The 17,840-nt window shown below is 50.4% G+C and overlaps 9 protein-coding genes across 9 annotated transcripts; 5 read left to right on the top strand and 4 right to left on the bottom strand.

The window, feature by feature from the left end:
- Nucleotides 1–44: 44 nt before the first annotated feature.
- Nucleotides 45–1,453, bottom strand: N7496_000041 (FAD-dependent oxidoreductase; the record flags this gene model as incomplete). The annotated part of the gene is made up of 2 exons (XM_056692972.1): nt 45–788; nt 845–1,453. The coding sequence occupies 2 exons, from the start codon at nt 1,451–1,453 to the stop codon at nt 45–47; spliced, it is 1,353 nt and encodes a 450-aa protein (XP_056559701.1).
- A 545-nt stretch (nt 1,454–1,998) lies between these two features.
- N7496_000040 (aromatic alcohol reductase) lies at nt 1,999–2,937 on the top strand (the record flags this gene model as incomplete). The annotated part of the gene is made up of 1 exon (XM_056692971.1): nt 1,999–2,937. One exon carries the CDS (start codon nt 1,999–2,001, stop codon nt 2,935–2,937), a length of 939 nt encoding a protein of 312 aa, XP_056559700.1.
- A 242-nt stretch (nt 2,938–3,179) lies between these two features.
- On the top strand, nt 3,180–3,722 carry N7496_000039 (uncharacterized protein; the record flags this gene model as incomplete). The annotated part of the gene is made up of 1 exon (XM_056692970.1): nt 3,180–3,722. The coding sequence occupies one exon, from the start codon at nt 3,180–3,182 to the stop codon at nt 3,720–3,722; it is 543 nt and encodes a 180-aa protein (XP_056559699.1).
- A 569-nt stretch (nt 3,723–4,291) lies between these two features.
- On the top strand, nt 4,292–5,973 carry N7496_000038 (uncharacterized protein; the record flags this gene model as incomplete). Its single annotated transcript, XM_056692969.1, has 8 exons — nt 4,292–4,393; nt 4,447–4,572; nt 4,627–4,701; nt 4,769–4,954; nt 5,010–5,268; nt 5,334–5,525; nt 5,589–5,789; nt 5,849–5,973. The coding sequence occupies 8 exons, from the start codon at nt 4,292–4,294 to the stop codon at nt 5,971–5,973; spliced, it is 1,266 nt and encodes a 421-aa protein (XP_056559698.1).
- Nucleotides 5,974–7,653: 1,680 nt separating this feature from the next.
- N7496_000037 (class I SAM-dependent methyltransferase) lies at nt 7,654–9,144 on the top strand (the record flags this gene model as incomplete). Its single annotated transcript, XM_056692968.1, has 9 exons — nt 7,654–7,713; nt 7,786–7,899; nt 7,978–8,005; nt 8,058–8,183; nt 8,238–8,301; nt 8,361–8,501; nt 8,578–8,680; nt 8,740–9,059; nt 9,111–9,144. The coding sequence occupies 9 exons, from the start codon at nt 7,654–7,656 to the stop codon at nt 9,142–9,144; spliced, it is 990 nt and encodes a 329-aa protein (XP_056559697.1).
- Nucleotides 9,145–9,512: 368 nt separating this feature from the next.
- On the top strand, nt 9,513–11,363 carry N7496_000036 (LipA and NB-ARC domain protein; the record flags this gene model as incomplete). The annotated part of the gene is made up of 1 exon (XM_056692967.1): nt 9,513–11,363. The coding sequence occupies one exon, from the start codon at nt 9,513–9,515 to the stop codon at nt 11,361–11,363; it is 1,851 nt and encodes a 616-aa protein (XP_056559696.1).
- Nucleotides 11,364–11,564: 201 nt separating this feature from the next.
- On the bottom strand, nt 11,565–12,807 carry N7496_000035 (TauD/TfdA dioxygenase family protein; the record flags this gene model as incomplete). The annotated part of the gene is made up of 3 exons (XM_056692966.1): nt 11,565–11,980; nt 12,096–12,650; nt 12,705–12,807. 3 exons carry the CDS (start codon nt 12,805–12,807, stop codon nt 11,565–11,567), a joined length of 1,074 nt encoding a protein of 357 aa, XP_056559695.1.
- Nucleotides 12,808–13,377: 570 nt separating this feature from the next.
- Nucleotides 13,378–15,080, bottom strand: N7496_000034 (proline permease PrnB; the record flags this gene model as incomplete). The annotated part of the gene is made up of 2 exons (XM_056692965.1): nt 13,378–14,828; nt 14,891–15,080. The coding sequence occupies 2 exons, from the start codon at nt 15,078–15,080 to the stop codon at nt 13,378–13,380; spliced, it is 1,641 nt and encodes a 546-aa protein (XP_056559694.1).
- A 1,634-nt stretch (nt 15,081–16,714) lies between these two features.
- On the bottom strand, nt 16,715–17,390 carry N7496_000033 (uncharacterized protein; the record flags this gene model as incomplete). Its single annotated transcript, XM_056692964.1, has 2 exons — nt 16,715–16,852; nt 16,899–17,390. The coding sequence occupies 2 exons, from the start codon at nt 17,388–17,390 to the stop codon at nt 16,715–16,717; spliced, it is 630 nt and encodes a 209-aa protein (XP_056559693.1).
- Between the last annotated feature and the right edge of the window lie 450 nt (nt 17,391–17,840).

Genomic DNA, 17,840 nt, shown 5'->3' with positions numbered 1-17,840 from the left:
AATATGGAAATTCCCCAATCCTTTACACACTTTACAGATTTCCTTTAGAATCGCGCCAATGTATTGTTGAAAACATTCTGGGGATCGTATTGTTCCTTGATCCCTTTCAGAACCTCGTAGCGGCTTCCATAAATCTTGTTCATGTCAACCTCCTCGGGCGAGGTCAAAGAGATATACGTCGACGGTATGATATTCTTATCATCGGTTTTACGCAGAGCGCTGATGAACTCTTTACCCCACGCAATACCCTCAGCGAGAATCTCCGGGGTTGAACCCAATGGGATGATCTCGATCAAATAGTGTGCGCAGCGATTATCAAAGACCGTTCCAAGATTCGGCTCTCTCGGGGCATCGTGGCGAAGCTCATGGACTCCAAACAGCAGTTCCGGATTATTGGGCTGTCTTGGTCCATGTGTTCCAATAACATCCAAGACTTCAGGGGTCAGATCGTAGAAGTTGATCGTGAAGATTGTTCCATATGTATGCGTTGGGATGATCGAGTTTGCAAAGGCAGCAAAATCTTTGTGTGTGGTTGGCTGAACAGTGCTCACTGCAACTGGTGACCATGATGAAACTTTTGACAGCCACCGCTGGCCTTCTTCCAGGTCTGACGATGACCACATGAAGAAAATTGATAAAGTTTTGCCGACTGGCCCGTTTAGAATAGCCTGGTATAGATGAAGCGATGAAGGAAGACCTTCCTGCTTTGCTTGGCTATAAGCGGCATTGAATTGTTTGACCACAGCAGCCAAGTCTTCCGAATTGAGAAAGATGACACCGGCCAATACCTGCAAAGACATCAGTTAGACACATCGAGATCAAATCTAAGAAATCTATCCCATACCTGGTCCTGAGGGTAGATCTTGACGGTCATTTCCACAATCACTCCCAATGAACCCCCACCTCCCCGAATACCCGTCAGCATGGTTTCATCGGCGTCGCGAATCTTCCCCTCTGCATCAACGACCTTGGCAGCCACGATCTGATCTACACCAAGCCCGTATGTAGTACTGAGAAGGCCATAACCACCAAAGCTTGCCCAGCCAACCTGACCAACGGATGGAGTAACAGCAAACGGCGTGGTCACATTGTGTTTCTGCAGCTCTTCCAGCATATCCATACAGATGACGCCGCCACCCAATCGTGCAGTTTGGGACTCGACATCGACATTGACGTGGGAGATTTCTCGCAGATCAATCGTCACCTTGCCTGTAACTTGAGATCGGCCAAACATATCATGCCCGCCAACTCTGACGGCGAACTGTAAGTTGTTCTTGGTCAATACAGGTATCAGCGCTGCTACTTCTTCAGCTGAGCGCGGGCGGATGACGATTGCGGGGATGTTGCTTTCGTTAATGAGGAAGCCTAATCGTAGCTCCTCAAAGTCGGGTGATTCAGGAGTTGCATAGCGGATATGAGGACTTTTGGCGAGGAATTCAGTTAGTTGATCCATATTGTTTGAATAGTGAGAAAGATAGTGAGATTCAATGCGGGGAGAATTGTTCTCTTAAAAAGATACGTCGCAGCTCTAGAACTGGGGGATGCTTCCATACGAAGCGAAATGCTGACATGAATCTCTTGGCGACTGCACCTTGAACAAATTAACAACCATAACTGGCTGAAAGCTTACTTGGGGATTGGATCGCCACCACTTCCAATTAGGCCCCCAGGGCCTTACTCTTGACGATTCTGGGGGACTAATACTACTAGTATTCCAGAGGAAACGTTCTGCCTAGAAAGAAACTATACCTGCAGCATGAAGAACTGGAAGTGCCACCTAGTATACTAGTAAGGCTTACCGTACGAATTGAATTCCATTTTCTCCATCTCCTTTATTCCTATCTCCTTCTTGGCTTTCGAAATGACCTGATGTATTACCAAGCAGCAACTTGGGGGCTAGCCTGGCACGGGATAAATGTCACGTTTTAAGTGTCCTGAATCAATTTAAAACCACCCATCGGTTGTTCATAATCTGACAGCTAGCTCATCAAATATATCATGGCCTCCTTACCAGGAATCCTTGTCATTGGAGCAGGTGAACTGGGATTGCAAGTGCTTCGCTGTTTAGCTGCGCATCCCCGCCATACTCCTGGAACGGTAGCCGTCTTACTGCGCCCCGCCAGCATCAACTCGTCTTACCCCGCCAAACAGACAGAAATCGAAACCTTACGTGGCCTAGGTTTTGACCTGGTACCGGGTGACATTGTCGAAGACTCTGGAGAATCCCTGGCTTCGGTATTTGCGCATTATGGCACGGTTATCGGCTGTACCGGGTTCGTGTCTGGCCAGGGCATTCAATTGAAAGTCGCTCGGGCTGTATTAGCTGCAAACGTGTCGCGCTTTGTCCCCTGGCAGTTTGGCGTGGACTATGATGCTATTGGGCGTGGATCGCCGCAAGATCTGTTCGATGAGCAGTTGGATGTTCGTGATCTCCTCCGGTCGCAGAGGCAGACCCGCTGGGCTATCATTTCCACGGGCATGTTTACCAGCTTCTTATTCGAGCCATCGTTTGGCGTGGTTGACTTGGAGAATGCTATAGTTTGTGCACTGGGTAGTTTGGAGAATCAAGTCACGGTCACCACGCCGGAGGATATTGGGAGAATAACGGCTGAAATCGTGTTGGGTGAAGAGAGCGACGCGCTCTTTGCCGATCGGCCGATCTTCGTGGGAGGCGATACTGTCAGCTATGAAGATGTGGCTCGCATTGTAGAGTCCCTGGTTCAAAAGCCGGTGAAGCGGAACGTTATCACTGTCGAGGATGCACTGGCTGCTCTTGCCAAAGACCCGGATAATGGATTACTTAAATATCAAGCAGTCTTTGGCCAGGGGCGTGGTGTCGCGTGGGATATGGATAAGACGTGGAATCGCCAGCGTGGAATGAGCATCACAACAGCCAAAGAATGGGCGACAGCTAACTTACTGTCAATGATCTCTTAAATAATGATGTTGTCAACAATAGTCTTGGCAATTTCCTGTGTATTAGGACGTGAGACCTCTTGAATTTACCAATCAATGATCGTATAGAAGGCAATCAGATAACAACCTTTGGGCCAGTGAGTCATCGCTCGGATAGGCTAACTGATCTTTCTTGATAATTACATAGATTCACTATTCCAACTTCACTGATTTCCAGATACATCTCCTACCACTTAAACCGTCACCTTCTGGCCTTCGTCTTTATGGCAGTTCACATTGAGCCAGCACGATTCCCAGCCGACGTCGCTGCCATCCATTCACTATTTTCTGGGTACGCGGCATCCCTAGGGATCGACCTTACCTTCCAATCTTTTGAAGACGAGCTGAACTCGTTACCCGGAAAATATGTCACCGCGCAAGGAGGTGCGCTGTTGATTGCACGAGCACAAATTTCCAACACGTCCACAGGATCATCGCAGCAGACTTCAGCTGATCCCTTGATAACTCCTCAAACTGAACCTGTTGTCGGCTGCGTCGGGTTGCGACGCAATAACGAGCACTGGTGTGAAATGAAACGCCTATATGTGCAGCCAGAAACTCGCGGGCTGAGGCTTGGTGATAGACTCGTCGAGGCTATTCTCGCCGAAGCAAAGGCCCTGGGATACCGGGGTATTCGACTAGATACGCTACCGGATATGCTGGCTGCACAACGACTGTATCGACGACATGGTTTTGTCGAGATTGAGCCATACTACGATACCCCTTTGAAAGGGACGATATTTATGGGCTGTGATTTGACAAGGTGAAGGGTTTGTCTCAACAGTCCTGAAAGTCCTGTGAATGAATACATACCACTGCCGGCAGAATATGGCGAGTAACAGGCGCATTTTAAAAAATTCTATCTTAATCTTTGAATGCGAATTATTCTCAGATTCAAGGGATATTCCATGCTCATTCTACATGACGCAAAAGCCAAACTCCAAACACCATAAAAGTAGGAGCACCTACATAGCCAAACCACATCGTTTCCACCTTGAGACCCCCTGACCCCCTTCCGAGTCTCCGACGGAAGTAACGCCGAAGAGCATGGACCATAATCTAACACCGATACAGATGTGCGGATAATGATAATTCCCAAGGCGAGCCGAGAAATTCGGCTTCTATGTAGATCATTGACACGCTCCGAAGCTATAGCAAATGAGAAGCCGAATTGGCTCACTAAGAGTATCCACCAAGTCGGAGATAACATTCGGAGATTTCCGTTTTCAATCGTGTCAAGCATGAGAAGTATCTGGAATAGTATATGTATTCTCCTAGATCTGCGAAACTTGTTAATTCTAAATCAAGAATAATTGAAGATCGAAAAATTGGAGAGATGACTGGAACAGATCGACCGCTGGATGTGCTCATTGTTGGAGCTGGGATTGCTGGTCTCTCGGCGGCAATTGCCTTTGGCAAGCAGGGCCATCGTGTTGTGGTGAGTGTTTGATGGAAACAAGGAATGGGAAACTTCCAGCTAATAAGATCTAGATTCTAGAAAAGTCCGGGTTTCTCAAGGAGGCCGGTGCTGCAATTCATTTACCCCCGAATTGCACGGCGCTGTTGCAATGGATGGGCGTTGATCCTACGGAATTTGGAGGAACCCTCCTCAATGAGGTGATACAGGCCCATTTCATCAATCGCTCCATCGTCGCTAACTGAATGCTCCAGATTCATCGTTACAGTGCTGAGGGTGAGCTGAAATACAAGAAAGATTTCGCCGGGATTCGTGGTACCTGGCAAGCAGTAAGTGACACAAGGACTCACCGTTCGAAAAATGTTTCCTATCATGCTAAGCTGTAGCATGCTGCAGGAATGGTATTTGGTTCACCGAGTTGATCTTCACAACCATTTGAAGAACCGCGCCCTCGAGACTGCAACTCTTCATACTCGATGCAGAATCGTCGCCATCAACATTAGCGGTTCCCGGCCGTCGGTGACCCTGGATGATGGCCGCACGTTCGAAGCTGATCTTTTGCTCGGAGCCGATGGACTACACGTATGTACCGATATCGAGAGAATAGCCTCGGGCGATGTACTGACAACTTTTGCAGTCTCAAGTCCGTGGTACAGTCGCGCCTGATGCACCTCGTCCACATCCGGTGGGCAAGTCCTGCTTCCGATGGATTCTACCCACCGATAGGTTAAAGGAAGAGGAATCTGCGCTAGAATTTGTGAAAGACCCTGGCATTTTCATCGAGTGGGCATCTGAAGATCGCCGCCTGGTTGCGTACCCTTGCTCTGATAACAAGGTTTTCAACCTATGTGCCTTTTTGCCTTCTAGTGAGGTGAATACCGATGATGAGAATGATAGTGAGTGTACCGGAAGGACACCATAGATGTGAGCTTCGTAGAGAGCTGACTGTCACGATTCTTAGTCTGGCAGACAGTTGGTGAGAGGCAGACCATTATCCAGGGTTTCTCAAAGTTCCATCCTGGCGTGCAAAAGATGGTGGAACATGCAGATGCAAATTTAAAAGTGTGGGAACTCTTTGACATGGAGGCTCTGCCCACCTGGATCTCAGGCCATGCGGCTCTTTTAGGCGATGCTGCACACCCTTTTCAGCCATGTAAGAAAAGCACAGCCCCCTGTTTGACGTTGGACTTTTGCCGATGACTGATCTTTTTCAAAGACATGGGTCAGGGAGGAGCGATGGCCATTGAGGACGCTGTCGGGATCGCGACTTTACTTCCACTTGGTACCCGACCGGAGGATATGCAAGCACGCTTGCAGATGTATCAATCGTCCCGACGGCCGCGGGTGGAAATGGTTCTCAAATTCACTCGCTTGAATGGGCGGGATGAGAACGATACAGCTGGTGGGAGAATCACGCGTAAGTCTAGCCGCCCATCGCGCGATTGATACAGATCGTTAACGATTAAGCTATCATAGCCGCCGACATGGTCAAATTCATGGGAATCTGTTTTTCATACAACGAGATCGAGCAGTGCAAGGATCTTCTGGCTCAGCAGGCAGGTGAACAAGGGGTAAAATCGGTTGAAGTCAAGGGCTTTTGATAGCACAAGTTGCCGGGGACTTTCTGCGGGCATAGAAAATAATTGTTGTGGCAAGCCAGAAATCCCTTGACGTCTGTCTTCAACCATCCAGTCTGTCGGGTCGGGCTCTCCGCCTTGGTATAGTTGCTTTTCCTGAAGGCTTGCATGTAGAACCCCAACCGAGTTCCATTGACGCGGGAGAACTTGACACGATGCAGATTGGAACCGTAGACCTGGGTACGGAGAGAATACCCTGGTTGATCATGGCCATCGTGTGAATTCCTGCTTTGAGGGGTTGTCCAGTCCCGGGAAACTGGAGCAGCGCATGAACCCGGACCCTCAAAATTGGACCTTGCTAGAATCATTCGAAGAATTCTAGCGACTGTACCAGATAGGCCTCCCGTGGCCCTCCCTGTGCGCCCAAATGCAATCCATTTTGAGGATGCTCCACTGCGACAGCATCTCCTCGGTCGATATTGGTTACCGAGGCGGCGGGCGGGAGGGGTTGGGTCTAACGCTGATCTAGCATGGAAGACCCCCCGAAGAGCGGGCGCATGAGAGGAGGAGGAGGAGGAGAGAGTCGGCAAGCCCGGTGGTTGGGAATATTCCAGATACGAGAACAAATCCATCGGAGTCAGGTAGAGGGAATGACCAGAGAGCTTATCCTCTTGACCCTCATGCCTGATTTCAGCCCAAAGGTATCTATCTGGCCCGGGGGGGGGGGGGGGGGGGTTGCCATTGGGAAGGGGTTGGACAGCAAGGGAAGCAGGTATTTCCCAGCAAACGCTGCGAATTGACACATCATGCAGACGAGGGGCCGTTCACAGACATTCCGGGTATTGTCCGGCCGAGTGCCAGTGTTACCTTGTTCTGCATGAGCGGCAGCTGCTTTTCGTGGTGCATCGTGGGTCATCCTGAAGCCCCCACCAAGCACCGACACTCTGGGTCGGTGGCGGACGCAAGCACAGAGAGAGAGAGAGAGAGAGAGAGAGAGAAAGACTTTCGGTGTTGGGCGCATTGTCCCCAGTCTCTCTACCTCACGGAAAACAGACCGCTTCTTGGCCGATTTTCTCGGGGGTTGGAAGGTCTCGTTGGCACCTGTGAAACAATGACATGTCGAGATCTGACCACGATGGGAGGAGGAGAAACAACTGGAGGAGCAAGGGGGTTAGCCTATGAGCACTTTCTCAACGACTTTCTTGCCCGTTTGCAGGTCGATTAACTCGATCATTCATGCGCCCTGGGAGACTCTTTGTTAACCCCTGGAGATCAGGAAGAGAAGAAATAAGGAAATTGAGAGGTGTAAACATCTCGTGTTGTTCCCAAGAGGGGGAGTTGGAGACGGTGATCTTCTGCGAGCTGCATGGAATACCCTCGTCATTCTGGGTTCGGGAGAAGACCCGACAGAGTGGTTCGTGCTAGTGGAGACTGGGGGGGGATTTGAAGTTGAAAGAATGAGAGTTTGAAGTTTGGTGATGTTCCAGTCCCGACCGCTTGGGTCCTTCGCCAGTTGCGCTTGTTGCGCGCAGACGCCCTCTTCTCGGGGGCTTTTTTTTTCTCGTGGCACTGTCCCTTTTTTCTTTTTCTTTTCTTTTCTTTTCTTCTTGACTCTTTTTCACTTGCGCAAGAGATTTCAGACGATCACCACGATCCACAGGCCCCCAGGGTTCCCGGTGCGAGGGCTGGAGTTGATTTAGGACTATGACCGACCTCGATCGACCAACGGGTTCAACGGAAATCGAGGTGGATGCCGATGCCAGTGTATGGTCTAATCTTGAGATCACCCGATCTTGACAGTCGATGGCTTGTTCTAATTTCTTGCTCTCGATACAGTCACCAAGCGACATCGACAGCATTCGCAGTGATCTGACCTCGTTGAGCGAGTCCATCTATACTTATGTCTACGAGAATGGCCGCACCTACCACGCCTATGGATCTGGGACTTATGTATGTTATTTCAAGCTGCCAATGCCTTGCAAAGACTCAGCTTGAAGTGGAATGCACGGCCACTCACACACGTCACAGGTTCTTCCAAACGATGAACGAGAGCAAGGTATGATGGAGATCATTTTGCAATCACTGCGATGTCTGACCAAGTCTTTCAGAAAGATTGGACGTAATGCACCATGTCTTTCGTCTCTGTCTAGATGGCAATCTGTGTCAGACCAAGTTGGAGCACCCACAGCGCATACTCGACATTGGAACGGGCACGGGAATCTGGGCTGTCGACAGTGTGTCTCCTCCAACTTGCAGTCAAAGATAGTCTCGAAGCTAATCAGCATCAGTCGCGGACGAGTTCCCATCGGCAGAGGTGACCGGAGTGGACCTCTCTCCAATACAACCGGGTTGGTCAGTAACCGTCATCATCAAGGATGTTATAGAACGTGTTGTGTCCTAACATAGCACAGGATCCCGCCTAACCTTTCTTTTATTATCGACGACGTGACACGAGAATGGAGTTTTCAACCCGAGTCTTTTGATTTTATCCATGTGCGATGTTTCGCTGGAAGTATAGAGGATTGGTCATCATTTTTGAAACGATGCTACCAGTGCGTGCGATACAGCAGCCTGTCCAAACATATGCACGTATTGTGACATGCTGATTGATATTTGAATCGCTTCAAGGTACCTCAAGCCCGGTGGACGAATTGAAGTCGCGGAATCTCGCGCAAAGCTATATTGTGATGATGGCTCATGTCCGGAAGACAGCTACTTGTACAAATGGGAGGTCGGTGCCAGAACAACTCCGAACACTATGGAAAGCCCATATTTAACTAACCCTTGCAGCGCGAGTTCAATCGAATCACCGAGATACAGGGACGAGTTTGGGATATCGCCCCGCAGCTTCCCCGCCTCCTCCGAGAAGCTTCTTTTGAAACCGTCGACACGGTCGAACATGTTTGCCCATTCGGCACGTGGCCCAAAGACCCTAAATTGAAAGAAGTCGGCCGCTATTTCCGAGCTCAAATGATCGAAGGTGCCATGGAAAGTTATTCCCTTGCGCTCTTCACAAGATTCGGAGGCTGGAAACCCGTCGAGGTGCAGGTTTTGTTAGCGCACTTGCGAGCGGAGCTTCAATCGAATAAAATCCACGCCTATACAAAGCTGTAAGTGAGTCTCCTATTATAGATAATTCACAGTACTAACTTCCTGTCTAGCTGTTTTAACACGGCGCAAAAGCCTATGACATAGTCTCAACGCCGCGCGAACCCTCGTTTAGACAAGTACGGGAACTGGTGGTATCATGGATGCATAGACAGGAGGGAGGTCTTTTGTTGTAGTTATTTTAGCCTGGCATGCATACACACGGCGCAGTGCAGGGGTTCATCATTTATTTGCAACTATCAACGTTCGAGAATCAATTTCACATACTTTAGTGAACTGGTCAGTTCAGTGAGGACATCATGCCTGAGGCATCAACGTGACTCAGCACTTCCGCCCAATCGCGGCTTCCGAACATCCGCAATGACGATCTCGAGTTGTAGTTTACTACGCCATTGGGCTTTATACTTGTTTCATTCTCTTACTCAATCACACTGGCGATGGATACCATGTAGAGAATGGCTTCTACATACTTGAGGCCGGTACCACCGCCTGATGGATTCCAGATCAGGCGAAAACCAGTTTCCAATCCAAATCTCAGGGGAACTGCCCTTGCCCAAGCCCCTGGAGGATTGTCGCATGCCACTACCTCCCCATGTTTAGCGCCGCCACCATTATCACGGCCTCCATCTTACAACGATTTATATGGAGCGACACTGCCAGTACCTCAACCCGATACATGTTTGAGACCACGGACGGCGGGCGCATTTAGTTCATCAGCACCGCCGTCGCCATCGCCATCACCTTCTCGAAGTCCATCTCCCACGCCTGTGCAAAAGGCATATGGCGAAGCCCGTCATTTCCTGGGTGGCTTGATCAATCATCCCACAGAATCTAACAAGCATTTCACTATTCTGCGTCACTCTCATGGCCTCGTCTTTTATCGGGGTAATGCCACTTCGGTAGCTGTGTCGATCTTCTCCGATACTCCCCTGCCACAGGACCGCACTGTATGGCTGCAGAATAAAGGGTGGTCCGGCAAGACCGGTATGCGTGCTAAAGCTTTGTTTCGACTCAATGACAGCTGGCTCGACGTTACCCCGGGTATGCCCGTCCGTGCAGATCAAGTGAACCCAGACGATGAACGCGCCTGGCAGCGGGATATCAAAAAGTTTTTCAAAAAGGCACCTTCGAGACAGCGTGATGCTCATCGACTACGAGAGACAGTCGTGGTACGCATTCCCGCCGAAGCTGGTGATGGCTACTTCCAGCTTGTGTTGTGTCAAGGTCAAAAAAAGAAGGTACTTGGGAATAGTCCCGTGTTTCGCGTCATTTCAACATCGACAAACCCGCATTCCATTCGCGGTGCGAGCCTGAGCACTCTGCCCTTAGAGGTTGGAGCTATGGTTGTTAGTTTATATGCTCAAACGGCAGCGCAGACTGTAATGACACCCGCTACGACAGCGGTGACATCGGTGACATCGGTGACATCAAAGTTGAATCCGTACCGTCCGTCGTGGTTGACGCAAGCGGCGGCTCAAAAGGCGTATTCCGCGAGTGGTATTCAAGATCGAGTTGCGGGGATCTACAGTGGGTCATCTGCACAACCTCGCAAGGTGCAGGGAGATGGGTGTCCAGCGGTGATGGCCCATGAGGTATCACCAGCTGAAATTGGCCCTCAACCTCCTTTCCCGATGATCTTCCAAGCTCGGGGCCAACTCGGTCATTCAATTTCCCCGAGCAGTCCTAGCGATACCCCAAAGTTAACCCTCGCCAAATTCCCAGATTGGGTTCCGGAGCAGTTACGAGGGTACTTCTTCGGCTGGGCTCGATTTGACATTAGCACTGGAAAGGAGAAGGTGATGAGTCCCTGGTGTCCATCAATCCTATCAATTCGCACTCTCGACCCCCTCCAAGCTGAACGGGTCAACATGTCCCAAGTCGCCAAGCACGTCGTCCAGCTACGTCTCCTGGATGAAGTACCTTTCCAAATAACCAAAGTGGAGATTCGCGTCATGGGATTCCTCCGGGTAGACATCCCACCTCCTACCGGTACCACCAGCCAAGAACTTGCAGATGCCCAAGCAGCAGCCGCCGAGGCAGCTGTACTCGCCGATGCATATGATATATCAGTCGTGCAGAGTACCCTCTCCCACCCCGCCTGGGCTGCAGACGGACCAACCGTGGATGTGTCGGATCAGCAGAATACTGGCTGGGTGGACAAGACACGGCAGGGTGTTGAAAGTATACGAGCCAAGGGGCAGAAATGGGTGGAGCAGGTCCCGTTGCATCGACTTGGAGTTCGGTCTGTGGCGGATGAATGGAGGGAACGACAGGTGGCCGTGAATGGGTTTTACATTGTGCGATGATCTGATCATTGGCTGTATCATATTTTCTATTTCTCGTTGAGTTTGGCACATACTCATTTTAAATGTATACCAATTTAATCAAATTGTAATAATATCATTGCAATCCTTCCTCACCAATGCAACACATTAACGCCCAAATATCCACAGAATGAGATATACTCAAATCAAATCACCCTTCTAAAATCTAATACAAATCATAATCTAAGGACCAACCGGCGGCTCCGAAGCCGCCAGATTACACTGCCTAAACAACCGCACCTCCTCCGGCTTAAACGCCCCAACAACAGAATGCAAAACACCCCGATTATTAAACAACACCAAATCTCCTTCTTCCCAATCATGCGCATAAACATACTGCGGGCTGATACCGGGGCGCTGTAGCTTGTACACGATTTCCCGCACTCGTTCCAGATCATCTATCACCGAGCCGTCGGCGAGATGGATCTTTCGGATGGCTGACGGGTGGATTTGCAGGGATAGTTTGCCAGTGACGGGGTTTTTCCAGAGCATGGGGAAGGTTTTGATTTTGTTTGCTTCGATGGGGGGGGAGGGAGGTTGCTGGGAGTTCGAGGCCTTCGGAGTGTAGGCCGAGTCCTGTGGAGCGGGAGTGTGCGGGACTCATCCAGATATACCTGCGCAAGTAGTTAGTATAGTTTCTTCTAGATGAGTTTGTTTTTTTGCTTTTTGTTTTGATCGGGGGTACGCACGGATGAGCCGCGTATTCAATCTTACTCGTCCGCACAAACTCCTGCTCAGCCGGCGAGAGTAATTCATACATCCTCTCGCCGCTCACAAACGCCGTCGTACCCAGTGGTACATCCATCGTCTCGCCAGACCCGTCATCGTAAAGGAGAGTCTGCCGCCGACCCTTCGGTACACGCACAGCCAGCAAGGTAGTCACCTGCGGCGGATTCAAATCGTACAAGGCAGCATCGATATGCCAGCGATAAAACCGCGTATAATCATAGTCCTTGTCGTCCGGGATACGATCTTTATGGAAAGTGCGGTGGTGCGGGTGTCGCAGTTGGAAGTTCTCCAGACCCTCGTAAGACTCGACGAATCCGTTGCCGATGATTTGCACTTGTGGTTGGTGAGGAACGGTTTTCAGGTCTGGGTGGAGGATGCTGCGTTTTGCGTCGATGGTCTTGCCGTGGCCGTAATTGTCGGCTGCAGGGTCGAAGCGCTTTGTGAGTTCATATTGGGCTTTTGGGGAGATTTTTTGTTGGTTTTTGAAAACTACCACGTGGTGGTTGTATAGTGCGTTGCGGATCGTTGTGAATTGTTCGTCTGGGGTGGTGTTAGTAGGGATATTGAGGTCGGATTGGGGATGGGTATGCATACCGGAAATGTTCTCCAAGTCGATTCCCTCGATCTGCGCTCCGAAATCGATCTGAGATCCGCTTGGAGGCTGAATCGGGTGGACGGTCGGAGGCAAGACGGCCATGATGTCTCGGACTTCGGGTTCGAGTTGCTAATTTGGTTAAAGTTTGGCTGGTGGGAGATCGGTGAACTCAGTGCGGCCCGGTCGCAGTTATAAATTTCCGAGTCCGAGAGAAGCTTGCAAAGATGCCGATATACGGAGATTCAATGAGAAACGGTTCACGGCGTATGCCGAAGGGGAAGAAAGGCGATCTTATATGATTCTTTCACGTCTTGTTTCGGTCGTCATGAGTTGCCGATCTTATCGAGTGCGGGCGAGTGCGGGTGAGTGCGGAGATTCGATAACGTAGACGAAGTGGACATGACGAAGTGGACAAGGCGGATCGGATTGTGGATCTTCACGGCAGTTGGAGGAAGAAGTCACATGCGGCTGATTTGATTCTGTCATTTATTAAGGTCATCCGTTGTGCTTATCGATCAGCTTCAAGGTTGACTGTAGAAGAGGGTGCTAAGTAATAAATTCTCCATTCAATTAAAGGCGAAGTGGTATCAAACTATACAGAAGACATCAACACCAGAACTCTCCCACTCAACCAAGTATTCTCCAAAATTCACAGTTCACTCTCTGTCAAAATTACCAAAACTTCCACCAAGCACCCCGCGGCCTCTCCGGCAACTCGGCATCAATAATCTCCTGCAATCCAGTATGCATATCCACCTCCTCCGGACGCCACGCCCAGGGATCACTCCAGTACAGGAACCGGTGACCAAAGTACAAGATCAAGAACGCGGGGATACCAATGTACGCAGTGAAAAAGTTGCTAACTGACCACTCCGATGGGAAGAAGACGGTAAACCCGTTGATCAACATCATCAGCGTGGCACCGGCCATACCGAAGATGGCGCCGTAGGGTTGTAGGCGGGACTTGTAGGGTTGCTCGATTCCCTGGGCGGCGGTGGCTTTGCGGAAGCGGAAGAAGACGATACAACAGCAGATCCAGGATATGAAGCCGGAGGTATTGGTGAAGTTGACGAACCAGTTGAAGACGACGGAACTGGAGTTGCCGACGGAGAGGTAGGCCAGTGCTGAGAAGCAGGCGGAGACGCTGACGGCGTAGTAGGGGACACCCCAGCGGTTACAGGCCTTGAAGATGCTGGGCGCGTTGCCGGACATGGCGAGGGAGTATAGGGAGCGAGAGGACATGTAGAGGAAGGAGTTTCCGGCGGACCAGGCAGATGTCAAGACTGCGGCGTTGACGATGTGGTCGAGCACGGGAATGCCGGCATTCTTGATGCCCACCACGAAGGGGGAGGACTTGACCGTGCCGTTACCAGCAGTGAGCTGCGAGGCATTGGATGGGCAGATCACACCGATGGCCAAGACACCCAGGATGTAGAAGAAGACCAGACGGTAGATGTAGCGGCGGGCTGCGCGAGGAACGTTGCGTCGGGGGGACTCCATCTCTCCACCACTGATGATGATCAGTTCGGGGGCGAAGATGAAGGCAATGGCACTGGAGACGGTGCACTTGAGCAATCCAACAAAACGACCAGAATCGCCCGTCACCAGGTACTCATTAAACGAACCGGGATCCTTCCAATAGTGGAAACCCAGTCGCTGACGGTTCGGACCACCGCCCCAGAACAGAATGAAAGAGACCATAAGCAGGCCGACCAAGGTGATAATCTTGATACCCGAGAACCAAAACTCGGATTCACCGTAGAAGCGCACAGGGAGGAAATTCAGGGCAATAATCACGAGCATCATAATGGTGATCCACACGGCAATATTGACGGTTCCATTGGTATCCCAATATCCAATGACCAACCCGGCTGCCGTGATCTCGTAGGGTACGAGGATACCAAGGGAGTACCAGTAGAGATAACCCATGGCGAAACCCATGCTGCGCGAGACATATCGGAAACCGTGGTAACTCATGGTACCACCGTGAACGGGGAGGTAAGCACCAATCTCGGCGATGGCAGTCACCAGACCGTAGACCATGGCGGAGATGAAGATGTAGCCCATGAGGAGGGAAGCAGGACCACCGGTAGCGAGAGACTGACCGGATCCAACGAAGAGACCTAGCAAGCCATGATTAGTATTGATTTTATTATAAAGTACAAGTCTTTTGGTGTTGACTAACCTGTTCCGATGGTACCACCCAGGGCCATCAGTTGGACATGACGATTCTTCAAACCACGTTGAGTTGTCTCATAGCGATCGTCCAGCAACTCGGCCTCGACCAAAGTCCGAACGGCGCGACCTTTCTCGGTCATGGCGGGGTGATCATCGGGATACCCAGCCTGTGGGGCGACTTGTTCAATAGTCGCCATGTTCACACGAGTTCACTGTATACACCGTGACAAAGGTGTGAAGTGACAAGTGGAAAAGAAAGATTGAAAGGATGGACAAACACTCTCGATGTCTCACAAAAGATCGGCGGGGAATACGGGCATTCTTAAGTAAACTCCATTCCGGGGTACCGAGGGGAGTAAGAGTGTCAGGACAAGGGTCCCCTCCATCCCGAGGCCGTTTATTTTCTTTTTCTTTTTTTTTCCATTTGCCCTTTTCACCGTAAATCTTGCGCCTGGCGGCTGATGAAAGGACGGGATGTTCGCTTGGATGAAATGGGAGAATGTGACTGGGCGCCACGAGAGACCCCATGAGGGTCCGTGAGATAAGAGAAGAAGAGGAAAAGAAGGAAAAGAAGAGGAAACCGAGTGGAGTCAAAAGCCAAGACCCCGCTAAATCCACGGAACGAGTCTGGGGTAGTCACCAGGGGCTGATAAGGACGAGATTCTTTAGGAAGAGAAATGACTCAGATTGGTCTGTATTCAGCCCTAGGATATTCAGAGTATCCTGGATTGGGTTTGGCCTGGACAGATATCTCGTGTCTCTGGCATACAATCCAATATACAACACTCCTATACTAGAATACTCCTAGTAAAGAGTTACACTCAAACCACTGTTCCGATCACAGGATCACACCCACGATAATCCCATCCATCCATATCTCCATCCTGATTTCCTCATCTTCTCTGGTTGGTGAACAGAGTTAATCTCTATCGCATGCGACCAGACAGTTTGTACCGACCAGCGCCCTGGACAGCCCAAGATACGGCCAGCCACACCGGCAGCTCGCCGGTAGACCGGAATAATGGCAAGACGGGCCAGGGCCAGGGTCAGCTAACCTAGTACTAAACCTAGTTTACTAGGCCAAGTCCAGGGCAGCTCGGCCAGACAGGGACAACTAAACTCAACGGCACGAACACCGCATGCAGCCGTCGCATGCACCGGCCCGGTGTCGCACCGTACGATGCCTAGACATTTAGAGTCGGGGCGTTTTCGCCTCTTTGGCGCCTCCTGGAGGGATGCCTGGGTTGGGCTTATCAGGGCGTAACAAAGGGACAGGGATTAGCAACCGAGTCGAGGGGAAAGGGAAAAGGGTAAGTGTAAGTTTGGAACTAAACTCGATGGAGAATAGAGAGTAGTGGGTAGACCAATTAGAGTACTTAGTTGATATTGACACCAAACCTAATCCAGCAATGCTTGCTATCGGACAAAAAACTTATCGGGGTGGCTGGAACTAGACTGGATGAGGGATGATTGCCATGGATTTAGGGAATCACGCGAAGAGGAAGAAGGGAATTAAATTAGAAGTGGGGAATTGTATAGTAGCCGACGTTCTTCTATTGAGCCAGTCGAATCCACGAGATTACCTCGGCTAGAATCAGAGACAATGTACTTGACAGCAAATCCAAACAAGACAACACTTTGAACACAGAACACAAAAGAATATCAGATAATGTGCACAACCATACTCCCATACCCCCCGGATAAAATCAACCTGGAATCCCAACTAACGCCTGTCCAAGAACAAAACCCCTTCCTTTTGAAACCATTCCCAATCAAACTCCTTCCCGCTTGCTGAAAATGAAAACCCCCTCAAACCAAAGGAACGTCCCCATCAGAACTCAGTGGCCGGTGAAGAATCAAATGACCTGAATTGTGGCCAGTGCTGAAGAAACACAACTCTCTCCTTGATGCCGCTCACAACAGGCACAACCCCGAGAACAATGGAGGTACCGCAACCCTCCAGCACGATCTCGAACCGTCCGCAGATTGCGCTCGCAACAGCCACAATCTCGCACACAGCAACCCCCACGAAGTCGACACTTCTCTTGCTCGGCCTTCCACGCTTCGGGATTTGCGTGTTGGCCGTAGAGAATCAGGTGCTCACCCGCCAGTCGACCGGGAGGCTTGTAGCTCTCCAAGTCTGCAAGTAGTGCCTGATGCTTCAAACACTCCCTGTTGGTCTGTTTGAGCTCGGCCTCGTACTGGAGGATTTGCTCTTGGTGGGAGGGGTTGGGGGAGCTCTCCTGGTCAGCCATGGTCTGGAGGTGTAGCAGTTGGGCACTAATATGCATCTCGCGCTGGACGAGCTTCTTGCCCTCTTGCAGCTCGTCTTTGTGATCCCGGATCCACGTGTATTGAGCGTGGAGTCCGTCGTGCTTCTCGATCTCCCGGGACCAGGCTCTCAGGTCTTCTACCGAGTCCCTGAAGTTGTGCTGGAAGGGTTGATGCTTGTCTTTGAGGAGATGGGTGTGGGAAAGCAGAGAGAGAACCATCTTTCTCAGGGTCATGATGGGAGTGGATGAGATGTGTCTTGTGAGGTGAGGTGGACTGATAGAGTGATGTGTAGTGAAGGAGTGTGGTCTGGAAAATGAGAGTTGGGAGATGGAAAGGAAGGGAAGTTGTTGGGTGTTGGTGGTGGCAGAGAAGATGGTATTTATGTCTGAAGGTGACGTTGGAAGGTGGTGAATCTGGCAATTCTGAGGTCTAGAAGAGGTCTAGGAACTTCCTGATTAGTCGTCGGAGGGATGATTGGGGATAGTAGGTAAGTTTGAGTTCCAAGGTATATGTGTCTCAAGTAGTTCTAGTAGATTAGGCTGTACTTTTCCTGATTCACCAGAGCTTTCTATCGTCACCTTGTACAGATTCGGTATGTGATTCCATAGTAGAGCCTTGTACTTGCATAATGACTATATCACGGCGGAGTGGGAGTTCCTCCATAATCATATCCAAGCTCATCA

The sequence above is a fragment of the Penicillium cataractarum genome (assembly GCF_028827025.1).
Source record: "Penicillium cataractarum strain IBT 29864 chromosome Unknown utg000001l, whole genome shotgun sequence".
NCBI classification, from domain to species: Eukaryota; Fungi; Ascomycota; class Eurotiomycetes; order Eurotiales; family Aspergillaceae; genus Penicillium; species Penicillium cataractarum.
This window is presented reverse-complemented; position numbering and strand designations above follow the sequence as displayed.